At 35.1% G+C, this 15,821-nt stretch overlaps 1 protein-coding gene and 2 long non-coding RNA genes across 4 annotated transcripts; 2 read left to right on the top strand and 1 right to left on the bottom strand.

The window, feature by feature from the left end:
* The first annotated feature begins 7,576 nt into the window (after nucleotides 1–7,576).
* LOC130496365 (uncharacterized) lies at nucleotides 7,577–8,790 on the top strand. 2 transcript variants are annotated; one of them, XR_008935468.1, is made up of 3 exons: nucleotides 7,577–7,739; nucleotides 7,844–8,036; nucleotides 8,233–8,790. It is a non-coding gene; the product is annotated as an uncharacterized LOC130496365 (long non-coding RNA). The 2 variants fall into 2 exon arrangements; XR_008935467.1 differs by having other exon boundaries at nucleotides 7,826–8,036.
* Nucleotides 8,791–9,332: 542 nt separating this feature from the next.
* LOC108861488 (agamous-like MADS-box protein AGL97) lies at nucleotides 9,333–10,291 on the bottom strand. Its single transcript, XM_018635365.2, has one exon. The coding sequence runs from the start codon at nucleotides 10,248–10,250 to the stop codon at nucleotides 9,333–9,335; it is 918 nt and encodes a 305-aa protein (XP_018490867.2). The 5' UTR covers nucleotides 10,251–10,291.
* A 149-nt stretch (nucleotides 10,292–10,440) lies between these two features.
* Nucleotides 10,441–11,833, top strand: LOC108861497 (uncharacterized). Its single transcript, XR_008935470.1, has 5 exons — nucleotides 10,441–10,684; nucleotides 10,757–10,850; nucleotides 11,049–11,102; nucleotides 11,191–11,272; nucleotides 11,353–11,833. It is a non-coding gene; the product is annotated as an uncharacterized LOC108861497 (long non-coding RNA).
* Nucleotides 11,834–15,821: the final 3,988 nt, after the last annotated feature.

The raw sequence follows: 15,821 nt of genomic DNA, 5'->3' as shown, positions 1-15,821 counted from the left end.
ATTTTGCTGTAATTGAAAGATATTATAGTCAGCTAAATATATGAGGAAAAAAAAATCATTTCAGTAATACTAATTATAAACTATATTTATAATCATCTAAAATATTAGATAGATATATCAAAATATAACTATTACTTTGAAAATATATATTTTGTATTGTTTAAAATTATATTTTAAAATAAATAATATTTTCTTTTCTAATATCAAGATTATCTTTTTGAAATTTGTCTTTATGAAATCACATTATATACAAATATATATTTTTCATCTAAGAAACAATAGATATAAAACAAGTATTTTATTACTGCAAAAGTATATCTTATGTTATTTTAAAATAGTTTTAAAATAGAATATTACCATGTTGTGAAATTTCATTTTTAATGAAATCATATTATATATACATATATATTTTTGTTTTTCTCGATTTTTAAAATTTATAAATGTTTCCTTTTTAATATATATGTTATATGGAAATTTTTTAAAAAGAAACTAAATAAAAAATAATATTAGTATTTAAATGTAATATTTTTAATTCATTAAGGGTATCAATGTAATCAACCATCGTGAGAGTGGACGTGAGCACGACACATAGGAAATTGAATTTTCAAATAATATTATAGAAATTAAATAATTTTATATTTTAAAGCAAAAATCTTAAATTTAGTTTAAGATGTGTTTAAAAGGAAACTTACTACTAAATAATTATATATTTTTGATAAATGTTTTACAGCATATCAAAATCTTAAGCTGTAAAACATATCCATAGTAGTAACATATCCAGAATAAATAATGCCATCCCGGTAGGTTGGAAATTTTTTGGGAACTACGTGATGCACCCAAAATCCAGCACCGTCCTGCTTGGTTCATGGACACGGCCCAAGATGGTGACCTTGTCGACCAGTTAGACCTAGTCGAGGTTTTCTCATCAGATTATGCCAATTCCCTTATCATCTATGCAATCTTGGATGAGCTGAATACTCAATTCAGATGGACTGACACTATCATGGACGAGCTGAGCAAGTTGGTTCAATCTCCCAAGCTGGTTCGACCATCAAACCACCCGAGAAGCAACACAGACATACGTTCATTGTTCGAAGCATATCTTCTAAACCATGATGTTTCTTCGCGTGAAACAACCTGGAGAATGTGCTCAACTCAATTATGGAACTCCTCGAAGAAGAATCAGATCAAACGGAGTTCATATGAGGGAGTTATGCCATGTACAAATCAGGTGATGTTAGTTCTCGCGATTTCAGACATGTGTGGATCATCCCGCGTGTGTCCATATCCTTCCCAGCATGGTGTGCACAACCTGATCATCACTGCATGAACCTGGACACTCCATGAACCTGGACAGTCAATGAACTTTGCCAAGTCTTCATCAATTTCCGAACTTTGACTGGTCTTGGTCAATTTTTATATTTTCTATGTCTTGTTTTCATCATTTCTATTTTCAATGTTGTCTTTCCCTACATATTTCTTTATGTATCTTTGACTCACAAACCTTATAAATATGTGAGGATCCCATGAATAAAAATCAGATCAATTTGGTTGTTTATTTTTGTTCTTCTTCTCTGAGTGAGAGAGAGTTCTTTAGCTAGTTCATCGGTTTGAACCGGCTTGTTGATTTGGTGGTCAGCCAATCATCTGTCTGTGTTATTTGGTGGTTAGCCAACACATTCATCCGTTCTTTGGTGGTTAGCCTTAGATCGTTGGTATATCAAGAGTCATTCCGCACCTCTTGACGATCCGTTCAATCCATCCCAGTTCCAGAAGTTCCTTCGACTTCTCGGTTCATATCCAAAACCCGGCCAAAGCCACCTCCCTATTTTGGGCGTATCATTTGGTATCAGAGCCACTTTGGCTGGTTTGTTTTCTATCTTCTTTTCACCTTCTCATCTCTTCATCATTTTCTTTTCTTATTTATTTTTGGATCCGGGCTGTTCCTTTACTCCCTTGTGATCGCCATTTAAAAAAAAAAAAATCGAAAAAAAAGAAAAAAAAAAGTAAAAAGTTTTTGGCTTGAATCACTACTGAAGAGAAATCCAGGGGGAGTGGTGGAAGAGAAAGCCTGCTGGCCGAGGAGAAATCCGGCCTTAGGACAGTTAAGGCGGATCCATACAAAAATCTCTTCATCTTTCATTATCTTTTCTTTTACCCATAAAAGGTTGTTTTGGTTTTTGATTGCTGATTTTGACTGCCTATCATCCTTTGAACCAGTGGAAAGAACTCTGAGTGACCACCTAAAAATCGTGAGCTAAACACTTTAAGAGTGTGAGGATTTTTATGTGCTAACGTTTGTTAAGTGTTTCAGGATGTTTGGACTTCTCAGGAAATCAAAACCACTACAAGATGATATCTTCTTTCCTTTTAAAACTGTTTCGGAAAAAGAGCAATTAATTTTTAGAAATAAGAAACAGTTTGCTGCTAATAGGTTTGATTTTGTGCAGAAAAGGAAGAGACAAAACAGGTCTGATGATGAGAAGTGGGTCAGAAGTGGTGATCGTCCCTTCACCAAAACCAAGAGAAGCAGTCGTGAAGTGTTTGATCAGAATGAGATTCAGACTTATGCCAGTTTGGAGAAGATGTTGCATAAAGCTATTCATGCTGTCCGGCAACTCAAAAGGAAGGAAAACACCAACACTTCTTCAGCACCAAAACAGCAATGTAAGTCTTCTTATCTTTCAAATTCTGATTTGAAAACTAATGAGATTTCTTTTGATAAAAGCAAAGCTGTGAAACCCACAAGCAAAGCTCATTCTACCAGGTGCTTTAAATGCCATAAGGTCGGCCATTATGCTAACAAGTGCCACAAACAGAAAACGTTGGTGACCTTGAAGAAAGTTGAAACCGAGCCAGAAAAGGAAGTATCTTTGTCCATTCAAAAGTCGGACCACATTCATAATGAGCTTTGTGTTGATTATAATCCTTTTGCTTATAATCCTTTTCCTTTTAATGATTCAGATTTGAGGACAAATCTTTTTGAAGAGGGAGAGTATGATAGAACCAAAATCGAGCACCGTCCTTTTTGGTTCATGGACACGATCCAAAGTGGCGATCTTATCAACCAGCTCGACTCAACCAAGGTTTCTCCACCAGTTTGTGATGATCACACCGACCGAGCAGTCCATTCTAAGACCCATGATCGAGCCAGACTTAACTTGGGTCGTGAGGAAACCCAAGACGGACATGCATTCTCATCCGGCAGACCATCCGGACAGTCCCGTAGGCGTCCTTATCTTTACCCCGTGCATCCATCTGGTTCGGATGAACCTGGACATTATCTGAAGGGTCATCTTTGACCAATCTGCATGGAAGACTGAGTCTTTGACTCATTAATTCAGATCTGGTCAAATTTATATTTTCTATACATTATTTTCTGTGCCTTGACTAGATCTGGTCAAATATCTAACTTCTATGTATTGTTTTCCGCATTTCTCATTATTAGTCTTTGACTACAAACACTATAAATATGTAGTCAATTTGATGAATAAAAATCAGATCAATTTGGTTGTTTATTTTTGTTCTTCTTCTCTGAGTGAGAGAGAGTTCTTTAGCTAGTTCATCGGTTTGAACCGGCTTGTTGATTTGGTGGTCAGCCAATCATCTGTCTGTGTTATTTGGTGGTTAGCCAACACATTCATCCGTTCTTTGGTGGTTAGCCTTAGATCGTTGGTATATCAAGAGTCATTCCGCACCTCTTGACGATCCGTTCAATCCATCCCAGTTCCAGAAGTTCCTTCGACTTCTCGGTTCATATCCAAAATCCGGCCAAAGCCACCCTCCCTATTTTGGGCGTATCACTACGGGAGCCATAGCTCTGGAAGGATTGTAGTAGTATGGGACCCCTCGGTCTCAGTATTTATCTATAAGGCAACAGAGCAAGCAGTTACGTGTGGCATTTTTGTCTTGGCAGAAAACATTAACCTTACAGTGACTTTCGTGTATGGGTTTAATACTGCAGGAGAGAGGCAGACGTTGTGGAATGAGCTAGTTGAGATTAACGACACGCCAGTTATGTCGAATGCCCCGTGGATCGTTGCAGGGGATTTTAACCAGATCTTGAGGCTGGAGCATCACTCAGCTTATCCGTCAAGGGTTGTAGATTCAAACGGGATGGATGATCTGAATATTGCGTTGCAGGAAGCGGGGTTATTTGAGGCTCAAGCTAAAGGAGCCCCATTTACCTGGTGGAATAGAAGTGGTACTGATACGATCTCTAAAAGAATCGACCATGTGCTAATTAATCAAAGCTGGTCAGATGCATATCCTGACTCCTACGCCGATTTCTTGGATCCGAGCCAATCAGATCACGCTCCCTGTATTGTCAGGATGCCATCGGTTAGAAGACATGGGAGGAAGCCCTTCAAGTTCTTCCACCACACTATTGATCATCCAGAATTCAAGGATGTGGTAGCAGCTGCTTGGAACCCGGCTTCAATCACTGGTACGCTTCAGTATAAGCTGGTCAGAACCATGAAGCTGTTAAAGAAGGACTTGCGGAGTATAAACAAAACACACTTCAGTGGCATTAGCAAGAGGGTTAAAGAGCAGTACTCTCGGGTTGAAGGCCTTCAGCGTCTGATCCTCACTCAGCCAACTTCGCAGTTAGCAATTGAGGAGCATAGTGAAAGGGATAAACTCAACCTCCTTCTCAACGCGGAGCAGAAATTCTATAAGCAAAGATCCCGTGTTCGGATTGCTGATGTGGGAGATCGCAACACATCTTTCTACCACAACTCTGTCTCCAAGAGGAATGCGGGGAATCATATTCATTACCTGAAGGACGAGCAGGAGAACTTCTTGGGTGCAACCTCTGAAATTAAGGCCCATGCGGTCGACTACTTTCAGAATATTCTTGGTGAAACTGCCATGCCTGCGTCTCCTACCAGTAAAGAATCCTTGCAGGGGCTACTGTCGTTCAGATGCTCTTCTCTTCAACAAGAGTATTTGAAGCGACCAGTCCTTACCGCAGAAATTAAAGGTACCATCTTCAGTATGCCACTGAATAAGAGTCTGGGACCGGATGGCTACTCGGTTGAGTTCCTGAGAGCAACCTGGGACACTGTTGGAGAGGATGTAATGGCTGCAATAGCTGAATTCTTCAGGAATGGACGATTGCTTAAGGATTTAAATTCTACAACAATCGTCCTTATCCCAAAATCTATTGCTGCGTGTAGATTGGGAGAGTTCAGGCCCATCAGCTGCTGCAACCTGGTCTACAAAGTGATTACTAAGATCATTGCAAATAGGCTGAAGCCCATCCTCCAGAAGAGTATAAGTAGGAACCAGGCGGCTTTTCTTAAGGGTAGAAGTCTTGGAGAGAACGTGCTGCTGGCTTCCGAGCTGATCAGGAACTACAGATCCCCAACCTGTCCGAGAAGTTGTATGCTCAAAGTTGATATAAGGAAAGCTTTTGACACCTTATCCTGGGATTTTCTGATCAAACTTCTGCAAGCTCAGGATTTTCCCCCTCTGTTTGTGACATGGATCCAAGAGTGCATCACGTCACCGCGTTTCTCAATAGCGATAAACGGGGAGCTGGCGGGCTTCTTCCCTGGCAAAAAAGGACTGCGACAAGGTGATTCAATATCGCCTTATCTTTTCATTCTTGCTATGGAAGCTCTTTCGCATCTTCTGGAGGAGGCAGTGGCTTCGGGTCAGATCAGGCTTCATCCTAATTGCCTTGAACCGAAAGTAACACATTTGTTATTTGCGGATGATCTACTTGTCTTCTCTGACGGATCACGACATTCTATCACTGGCATCAGAAGGGTGTTATCTGTGTTTAAAGAGTGGACGGGACTGGATATGAATGCAGCTAAGTCTGAGATTTTCTTTGGAGGTTATACTGATATCGAGGCTTCAGTCATAGCTGATATCTCGGGGTTTAAGATTGGCTCGTTTCCCACCAAGTACCTAGGGCTCCCGCTTAACCCAAGCAGGATCAGTTATGCCACGATGCAACCTTTCATTGAAAGGATCACTGCTAAGCTTCATTGTTGGACGGTCAAGACACTATCCTTTGCTGGAAAAGTCATTCTGGTGGCATCTGAGGTTTATGGAATGGTAAACTTTTGGAGCTCGGTTTTCTCTCTGCCTAAGAGATTCTATGGAAAGATTGATTCTTTATGCTCTGCATTTCTATGGAAGAATAGCACTACCTCGGCGGTGGGTGCTAGGGTAAGCTGGGAAAATATATGCAAGCCGAAGAAGGAGGGGGGGCCTCGGTATCAGAAGATTGGAGGAGTATCAAGTCATATTTGATCTCAAGAGGGTCTGGAATTATTTCTCTGGTTCAGGCTCCCTTTGGGTGGCTTGGCTAAAAGCTAATGTATTTGCACGCAAGTGCTTCTGGGCTACTGAGGACTCTCAGCGCTTTTCACCCACTGTGAGAAGCATGCTGAAGCTTAAAGAACTGGTGCCTACCTTCCTAAGATGCAGTATTGGAGATGGGAAAATGGCCAAATTCTGGCATGATTATTGGACAGATATAGGTCCTCTCCTCGAAGCTTTTGGAGAATCTGGTACAAGGGAACTGCGGCTGGGAAGGGAGGCCACCGTCAGTGATGCTGCTGTGAATGGGGACTGGGTTTTACCACCTGCTCGCTCTGATGTGGCAGAAACTCTGCAGATAGTTCTCTCTACCATGAATTCTCCTTCTCTGGCTAATGGTGATGATGTTTTTCTCTGGAGAAATGGTGAAGATCATTTTGTGCAAAAATTCTCAGCTAAGACTACATGGCATAGATTGAGAGAGCATTCACCTCTGGTTCCATGGAGCAGCTTAATCTGGTTCAAGGAGGAAATACCGAGATGTTCTTTTGTTACTTGGATGGCAGTTTTGGCAAGGCTACCGACCAAGGATCGTCTCGCTTCGTGGGGCATGAATGTCCAAACGCAGTGTGTTCTTTGTTTTTCTGGAACAGAATCTCATGCTCATCTCTTCTTTCAGTGTCCATTTGGTGCAGCAATATGGGCCAAGTTCTCTGCCAGTCCGGTCGTGCTAACTCCGGTCTCTATTCAGGCGCTTGCAGATGCTATAGATACTCCCCAAGTATCTGGAGTTGCAGGTCTCCATGCGGTGCTCAAGCTTATGCTGCATGTAATTGTGTCTTGTACTTGGCGGGAACGTAACATGCGAGTCTTTCAGCAAACCTCTTCGTCACCAGTCGAAGTCTTCTCTCGGGTGGACAGGATCATCAGAGACCGCCTGCTTGCCATCAGCCGTCAAAACCGCAACCCGCCATCTCAATCTCACTCTCTTCTCCTGCTCTACCTCTCTTTGTTACCTGCTGGTCTGTAATAGCTTGCTTTTTTGTCTTTGCTCTTTCTTTTCTTGTAATAAGTGGCTTGCCACAACTTTGTTAAACTGAAAATCTGGTATAAATCTTAATATTTACACCAAAAAAAAAATATAAATCTTAAGCTGTTTTATTTTATTTTCATTTGTTTCAATTATGTTAACCAACAACTTTTTTTTTGATTTAGTATTTTTCTAAAAGGACAATTATTATTAAAAATATTTATATACTTCTCAGAAAATATATTTTATAATTACTTTGGGTTAGGATTTTGAAAAGGAAATTCACTATAAAATAATTATTTTTTTGGTTAAATTGTTTTAAAATAAATAATTAATAAATATTTTAATGAGATTTTAGCACATACTACAATTTTAGTATCTTTTTATGTTTGCTAATTTTGTCAATGATTGACTAAGAGGAGATTCTAATCTCGTAAGTCGTAACTGTCTCTTTGTCTTTGAGTGTAGATGTTAAACTTGTCCAGTTTTAGTAATTGTCTGTTCCTAAACATTCTTCAGTCTCTGTGTTCTTTTTAGCAAATACTTCTTAGAGGGGTGCGCTGTACCAAAGTTTGAATATGGTGCACATCAGCTGTTCGACTAAATGTCTGAAGGGGCTTTTAAAATGTTTTGTTTATTTTTAAGTCTCTGCTTTTTTTTTGCTTGCAACAAATAATACGTTTTTGTGGGTTTGCAGTTTTCATTGTTTAAGTGCGCTACTATTTCTGAGGTAAAAAAGATTTTTGTTGATGGATCTATAATGCTAGATTTAAAACTCAGTGATATCTATCTATTTATAAGGACTATCATCATAAGTTATGTCATCACCTTGTTTTCTTAGTTTGATTCATGTTTCCATGTACTAGTTATAACAAATTCTACTTTGTTTTTAAACCTGAACGAAAGCTTCTTCTTTTCTGTTTCAGGCATAATGAAAGTTCGGACGTTTGGGATAATTTTGCTGCTATCTCCTTTATTAATCTCTCATAAAGACACTAGTGGCACGTTTTGATTTAAAGGTAAGCTTCTGAAGGATTCTTGGTTTTATTTGTTGCGTATTATAAACAGACAATGAATCTCTTTGGAGTTTGAAAGAGTGAAACATATAGTTTTTGTAGAGGGGTGGAACTAGTTTTATACATTATGGTTAGTTAAAAGTGTATGATTGAAAAAGAGGTTTTGGGGGAGTTGGTGAACGGTATTGTTGGCTGAGACAAAACGTGTAGTAGGGTGGTCAGGGACACGGCGTTTTGCAGAGTTTGGCGTTTTGAAGAGGGAAAATGGTTCTCTGGAAAGACGCCAAGGAGTGAAGATTTAGGGTAAAACCTGATGGTGTGTGGATCATTAATTATTTGACTGCTGGGAAATTTTCACATTATGATATCTCTAGCTGTTATGGTATGATGATGCAGGAACCCTTCTTCATATAAACTTTGTGCTTGTAACAAGATATAATATAAAGAGACAGAGTGTCTTTGTTTCTCTATGCTTTGTATAACAAGTGTAACAGAGCATTTCACTGCATCCATGTCGCCTCTTTCTTTTTTCTTACCATCTAAGCGTGGTGAAGTGAAGACTTTTAAGGAGGTTTTGCAGTTTTTAACTATAGTATAAGATGAAGAGACTTGAGAGTGTTTCGCTGTTTTCTTTATGCTTTGTATATTGACAAGTGTAGCAGAGAGAGTATTCTGTACTCTGTTGAGGTGGTGTTGGCTATGTGCTAGAAGATTTACCCTCTGTTCACAACAGTAACTTGGCTATGTATGTTTGTTTATAAACTAGTCAATCAGTTCAAACTTCTCATTGATAAAAAAGTGTGAAACGTTTGCAAAGGATCTGTTCTAACAAAATTACCCAAAACATAACAAGAAGAAGCAAACAAAGTCGAAGTTTAGCTGAACAAACATTTTATTACATCAGATTTAAGACATTGGGATTCAAACGAAACTGTTATCTCCTCAAATTACATGAAAATAGTATGTAAACAAGATTTACTTGGTTATTAATCAACTGATAGAGCTTCTTTCTATACATACATCTTATACTCATCACTAAGAAGCTCCTCACCAGATGCAAAAATAGTATCCCAATCAATATTCATCGCCTCTTCTTCCAGGCTTCCAGCAACTGCTTCAGGTAATGATACAAAGTTGTTGTTGCCAGATACATCGTGATCCTCTTCTTCTATGTCAGTATTGCAAAAGACAGGTGGCTCTGGTACATGATCACAATCTTCCAGTAGTTGATTAAGAACCATCTCACTCCATTCATCCAATTCAGGTAATGATACAAAGTTGTTGTTGTTGTTTTTGCAGGTTTGCTCAGATACATTGTGATCCTCTTCAGTGTTGCTAACAACATCATGTAGTGGTGGTACATCATCACAATCACAATCTTGGAGGAGGTTATTAATATCCATCTCGCTCCATTCATCCGACTCAGGTGAAATCTCAACAACCATGTCCTCGTCGTCGATCGTTTTTGTTGTTGTTAGGGTTTGATCCTCCAATCCCTTGAGACGGCTGTATAGTACTTTCATAGACTCCATCGCTTCCATAAGCTCTTCCGGATCATTCGAGTTGACGAGCTTCTCATCGTCCCACCAAAACCCTAACCCTAGGTCCTTGCGAGCCATACAGATACCTAGGTCTTCTCGCGTTGCTTTGGTATTATCACACGTTGAAACAGGAGCAAGTCTCTGTCCGGAGAGATAAGCGGAGACCACGGACTCAACGGAAGAGTGACCAAACGAGAAGAAGGGAGTGTTGGAGTTGGAAGAAGACGGTGTCGCTAAGATAGCGATTTGAGCGTCGGAGACAACGCAAAGCTGAGCGGCTTTGCTGTAGAGACCGTCTCTGCGTTTCGTGAAAGTAGTAGCGCGCGAAGCTTTGTCAGTGATCTTTGTCATCACAGGCTTCCTCTTCGTACCTCCCTTCTTCACCATTCTTTGTTTTCACGATCAAAAACGAAACCCTAGTTTTTTTTTCAAATCGCCAACGAAACTTAACAGAGAAAAAAATAAGAAAGCAAAGTGAAGACGCTTGCTTAGGTCAAGTGAGATATATATAGGCTCCGTTGTCTCGTAATTAATTAAAAATCGATTAAATTTTTCAATATTTTCTTTTGTAAAAACAAGTAAACAACACCAAACCGAGACCGGTTTGATTAAACCAAATTCATTTATTCGTACCGAGACCGGTTCGATAGATTGAAGTATAAATAGTAAAACCAAAACTGATTATTTTCTTTTCCCCCCGAATCTCCTCTCTCTGTCTAGGTTTCGAATAGGGAATTAGGGTTTCTAATCTCTCTCTCTCTCAATTGGATTCTTGAACTCGGATTCGTTCTTCATCTCCCCCATCGACAACCATGACTGAGGTAATTCAAAACCCTATATGCTTATCTTGTGTTTCCAAATCGAATTTGATCTGAGTTTGTGTTTTTTTGTAGTATTGGGTAAGTCAAGGGAAGAAGTGGTGCGAGTTCTGTAAGATGTGGACTCAGAACAACGCGACAAGTATTAGAAACCATGATGGTACACACGGTATGTATTATCTCTCTTATCGTTGCTCCTTTGTCTCCCATTAGCAAGTTTTGCTGTTAAGTTCACTGTTGTTGCTTTAGCTTTTGGATCTCTGTTTCTTACATATGCTGCTTTTTTTTAAAATGATTGTGTGATCAATGAAATTGAATTTCTGAATTGGGCAAGGGAACATCTGATTCTTCCATTGTCGTATTATAGAGAATCGTTCACCAGTGAGCCAAAACGGTTGCCTCTTTTGAGGTCACTCTTCAGGTTCTTTCACCTTTTTGTTTGCAATTTTTCTTACCTCATAAATATGTATTTTCGTCTCATGTGGTAATCATATTTTTTTTAACGTCAGATTGGGTTCTTGACGCTGCTTCGAGCTGTTATTACAACCAGATCAATGGTCTCCACTATGACAAGTCTGGATTATATTATAGGTTTGTAATTGCAAGCTTTCTTTCACTTTCTTTCAGACGTACATTTGTTTGTGTAGAGACTTACATTGGTAACGAAACAGGACGTTGGGTGACACAAGAGGAGGCTTACGCTGCGGTTAAAACTTCATCAGATAAAGACACTAATGCCTCTCGTTAAAAAACCTGTGCCTTCCTCAGAAGCTGGACCAAGTACGGCCAAACCACCTGGGAGGGTTGTCTTGGCAACAACAAGAGAAAGAGAATATATGAGAAACGAGTTGAAGGCAGAGAAAAATCGTTGCTTGGCCTTTACAACAGACCTTTTTGATGAGAAACCATTGATTGATCCTCTGTAACAGAGAACAGCAATGCCCCAGTTTATTCGGTTATTCCTTCAAAACGTTTAATCCAAAACTTTGTGGTATTTCTCGGAAGATTGGTCTTCTTGTTCTAAATTCATCACTTCCTCTTTGTTGTGCATTTCTTTTTGTGGTCAGAGAGAGTTTCAACTTTGAATACGGCTTGTGCCTTTAAGAAAAAAATCATCAAAATTTAATAAAAAAAAACCATTTTTCTTTGTTTTTCTAGAGCATTTCCAATGAAAGCTCAATTTTTAACTATATAGTAGAGTTGTATTTATCCCAATCCTATTCTATTTTAGAATAAAAACTAGATTTTGATCCGTGCTTTTAAAGCGCGAGATCGTTTTCCTTTTAAAATTCTATTTAGAAAAGAAAAATATTTGTAAAATGTAATTTCAAAGATTTATATTTGTTTATATACATTTAGAATTGTGCTAATATAGTTGTGTTGATTGTTTATGTTTTTGGTTTTAAAAATGATTTTTGTTTACAAAATAGTAAAATATTGCCAATATGTCTAAGTAGCTCGAGTTGTATTTCTTCTGTGTGTGTAAGACTAACTTTTCATCCTATTTTGAAATGTTTTACAACTTTCAAAGAGATGATTTGTATAATAGAAGATATTTTCGGTTTTTTGTTTGGAATGGAGGTGAGAAAAAATACGGGAGCTATAATTGTATTTATAGGATTAATTTAATATCTTAAAGTTATTAAATGAAAAATATATTCTTTGAAATATATTTGATTATTTTTATAAACACCTAGATTATTGGTGAGATCAAATCTTTTCAACCTGCCTAAATATCTATAATATTAAACAAACAATATATTAGTTATCTTTTGTATATTTTAGTAGATTTTTTTTAAACGAATAATATATTGTTAGGATTATAATCATATATTTTAGAAAGTTCCGAAAATGTTGGTGTAATCAAATCATTTAAAGTTGCCAAAATAATGTTAATTTTTAGGAGAATTGTAACAAAAATGGACAATATATGTGAATGGTAACAAAAATAGAATAAAACGTTTTACCCAAAATATATAGCCCTATGATCGCAAAATTAATACATGATATAAATCAATTTTTAGATTGTTTGAATAAAAAGCAATATTGCTAAAGTTTTATGTGTTTGGGTTTCGATTCTTTGGTTAGGATTAGAAAATGAATTTTTATCGGGTATCTATATAAATTTATATTTGTAAAACAACCATTTGGTTTACAAATATTAAGAGTTGGATGCTGCACAAATAATAAATCTTAACATATTATGTATATAACAGTTGGTTCACATTTTGGATCTAAATATAATTATAAAGATAAAAGATGGTTCAGTTCACGTTTTCTAATGATATTATAATGATGGTCTAGGTTTTTATTGAATATATATGTTTCCAAATCTGATTAAGCAATTGAAAATAAAACAATTTTTAATAATTTAAATTGAAAATCGTGGTAGATTTAGTTATTAAAAAAAATAAAATAGCAATGATGTAAATAACAAAAATAATTAAAGGTAAAATTATATTATGGATTCTTCTTTAGTATAACCTAACTTTTGATCCGCATTTTTAAAGCGTGTGATTGTCTCTTTTAAAATATCTATAATTTTATAACATATTATATTTTATATCATATATTTTTTTAAAAAAATTATATATTTGTTTTTTATATGTGTAGAAGCTGTAATATATGTTTAAATGATTATTATTGAAAGTCGCTTGTGAAAATCATAATTATAAGACAAATATTTGAGAAAGACAACCTCAGAATCAATAAACTGTAAGGTATTAAAAAAATAATATGCTTAATATTATGGATGCTATTTAATGGCGTTTAATAATGAAGCAAATTCAGTTACCATGTATAGAAGAATTGATCGTATGACACATATTATTACCCCAAGTTTTCTGTAAGTTTTAATGATAAGTAATGATGTTAATTAATGCTGGTTGAAACTGATTGGTTATCACAAATTCTTGACATCCGATTGGCCAAATATATAGTTGGCAAATTTATTTTTTAAAAATCAAAAAAATAATGGCATGACATTGTAAATAAGTTGAAAAATTAAGGGTAGAATCCTAGTAGGGATTTTGCTTTAATAGTATAGACTAGAATTTGACACGCGCTTTAAAAGCGCGGGATAACTTTTTGAATATAAAACTTATGTTTCATAAAATGTCACTATAGTTAACATTTTAATTTTAATATTTGAGTTTTGCATCTATAGTTGAATTTTTTTTATCTTTTGACGTCTCGTATTAAGTTTCTTATCACACAATATTTTATTTTTTTTAATTTCTCCTATTTAAACTTTTTGTCTATTATTTATATTTAGTTTTTGCATATAATTTATTTTACTTATAAATCTGAAAGTATATGGAAATTTGAGATTTGAAGAGAATATTCTGATGAGAAATAATTTATGAGAAATGTGATGATTGGTTCGACTGTGGCTGTAAAAATTTAACTGTAAAAATTTAGTTGTAGGTAAGTTAGTTGTAATTGTATAGTTGTTACTGTAGATTTTTTTGCAGAGACTTTTGCTGTAGTTAAATTTGTTGTAGCTGTAAGCTATATACTATAGATATTTCAAAATAAAATATGTGATGTATATATAAAATAATTATTATTTATCAACAAAAATAATTATTATTTATGATTTTTATAAATTATCAAAATTTACTGCTATTTAAGATGTGATATAAATAATATTTATGTTATCTAAAATATTTCAATAATTTTTAAAACACACATAATTAATTTAAAATATTTATAGATGTTTATACTATGATTATCTAATTTATTTGATATTATAGATAATTTTTTCATTTAATAGTTTCTACATCATATAAACAAAGATGTAAATTTTTTGTCTAAAATACATAAGAAAAAAGTTTGATTTAGTTTTTTTCTGTTGTAGCTTTAACAATAAAGCTAAATCATGATTGGTAAAAAATAATAGAATATTTGTTGTACGTTTTAAATTTCAAAAATAAAACTACAACATAACTGACAAAATTAGTAATTTAAAAATAAATAAAGCTAAAAGTATAGATATACAACACAACCAATCACCCACGTTATAACTTATTACTCCGGTAAAAGTTTAGTTTTTTGTGAATAAGGTAACCTATTATTATTTTTTTTAAATTTCACATACACACTGTCTACACACGTAAAAAGTAATTTTAACACAAAATGAAATATACACATACAGTTATATTATCAGTTATATTATGCTCTCACATATATTATACAACATACATGTAATTTAAAAATTAGTACTTTAAATTTTAAGTTTTAAAAGGTTTAGTTTAAAAAATTCTTTTATGTTGAATATATATCATATATAGTTAATCAATAATATTTTATAATATATGGTATATCTTATGTTCATATAAATAATACTCCCTCCGTTTTCTTTTATAAGTCGTTTTAGAATTTTGCACATAGATTAAAAAAACATAAATTTCTTATATTTTCTAGACAAAAACATCATTAATTATTTACACAACCACAAATCAACTAATGAAAAAATAGAAGACATATTATCATTGGTCATACAACATTAACTGTTAATAAATTTTACATAGAAAACCGAAAATATCATATAATTTGGAACAAAAAAAATTCCTCTAAAACGACTTATAAAAGAAAACGGAGGGAGTATTACACAAAAAAATTAAATTAGGAGAACTAAAGCAGTTTGTTCTTACCCATGAAACTTTTATTCAGCGATGTCTTACAAAAAAATAGATGGAAACATAAATTATGTTCATAAAATATAAAAAAGAAACAAACGATCAAAGCACTGATGTTTTAGATTTGTAAACGCCAACTGTAACCAATGAATTAAATAGATGCAGTCAAGTGATTAACCAATTAATTAAAACATACCTATTAATTAGGAACAAAATCTCTGAAGTTAATTGAGTGGGCCCGATTTTAATTAGACAACAGGAAACAAAAATATTGATTAAACATTATTAAGCATTAATATAGGAATGGCATGGCTTGTAATTATCAAAGAAAATTAAGGGTAAAATCCTATTAGGTATTTTACTTTAATAGTATAGATAAAATTAAAAAGGTAAAAAAACATTACTCTATTTACTAAGTAAAACCATTTTTTATTATATGATGGAATGAAAATGAAATAATACTAGAGCATTTTTTATTCCCGATTTTGTTTTAGAATAAA

The sequence above is a fragment of the Raphanus sativus genome, chromosome 1, assembly GCF_000801105.2.
Source record: "Raphanus sativus cultivar WK10039 chromosome 1, ASM80110v3, whole genome shotgun sequence".
NCBI lineage: Eukaryota > Viridiplantae > Streptophyta > Magnoliopsida > Brassicales > Brassicaceae > Raphanus > Raphanus sativus.
The sequence above is the reverse complement of the archived record's forward strand: the minus strand, read 5'-3'. Positions and strand labels throughout refer to the sequence as shown.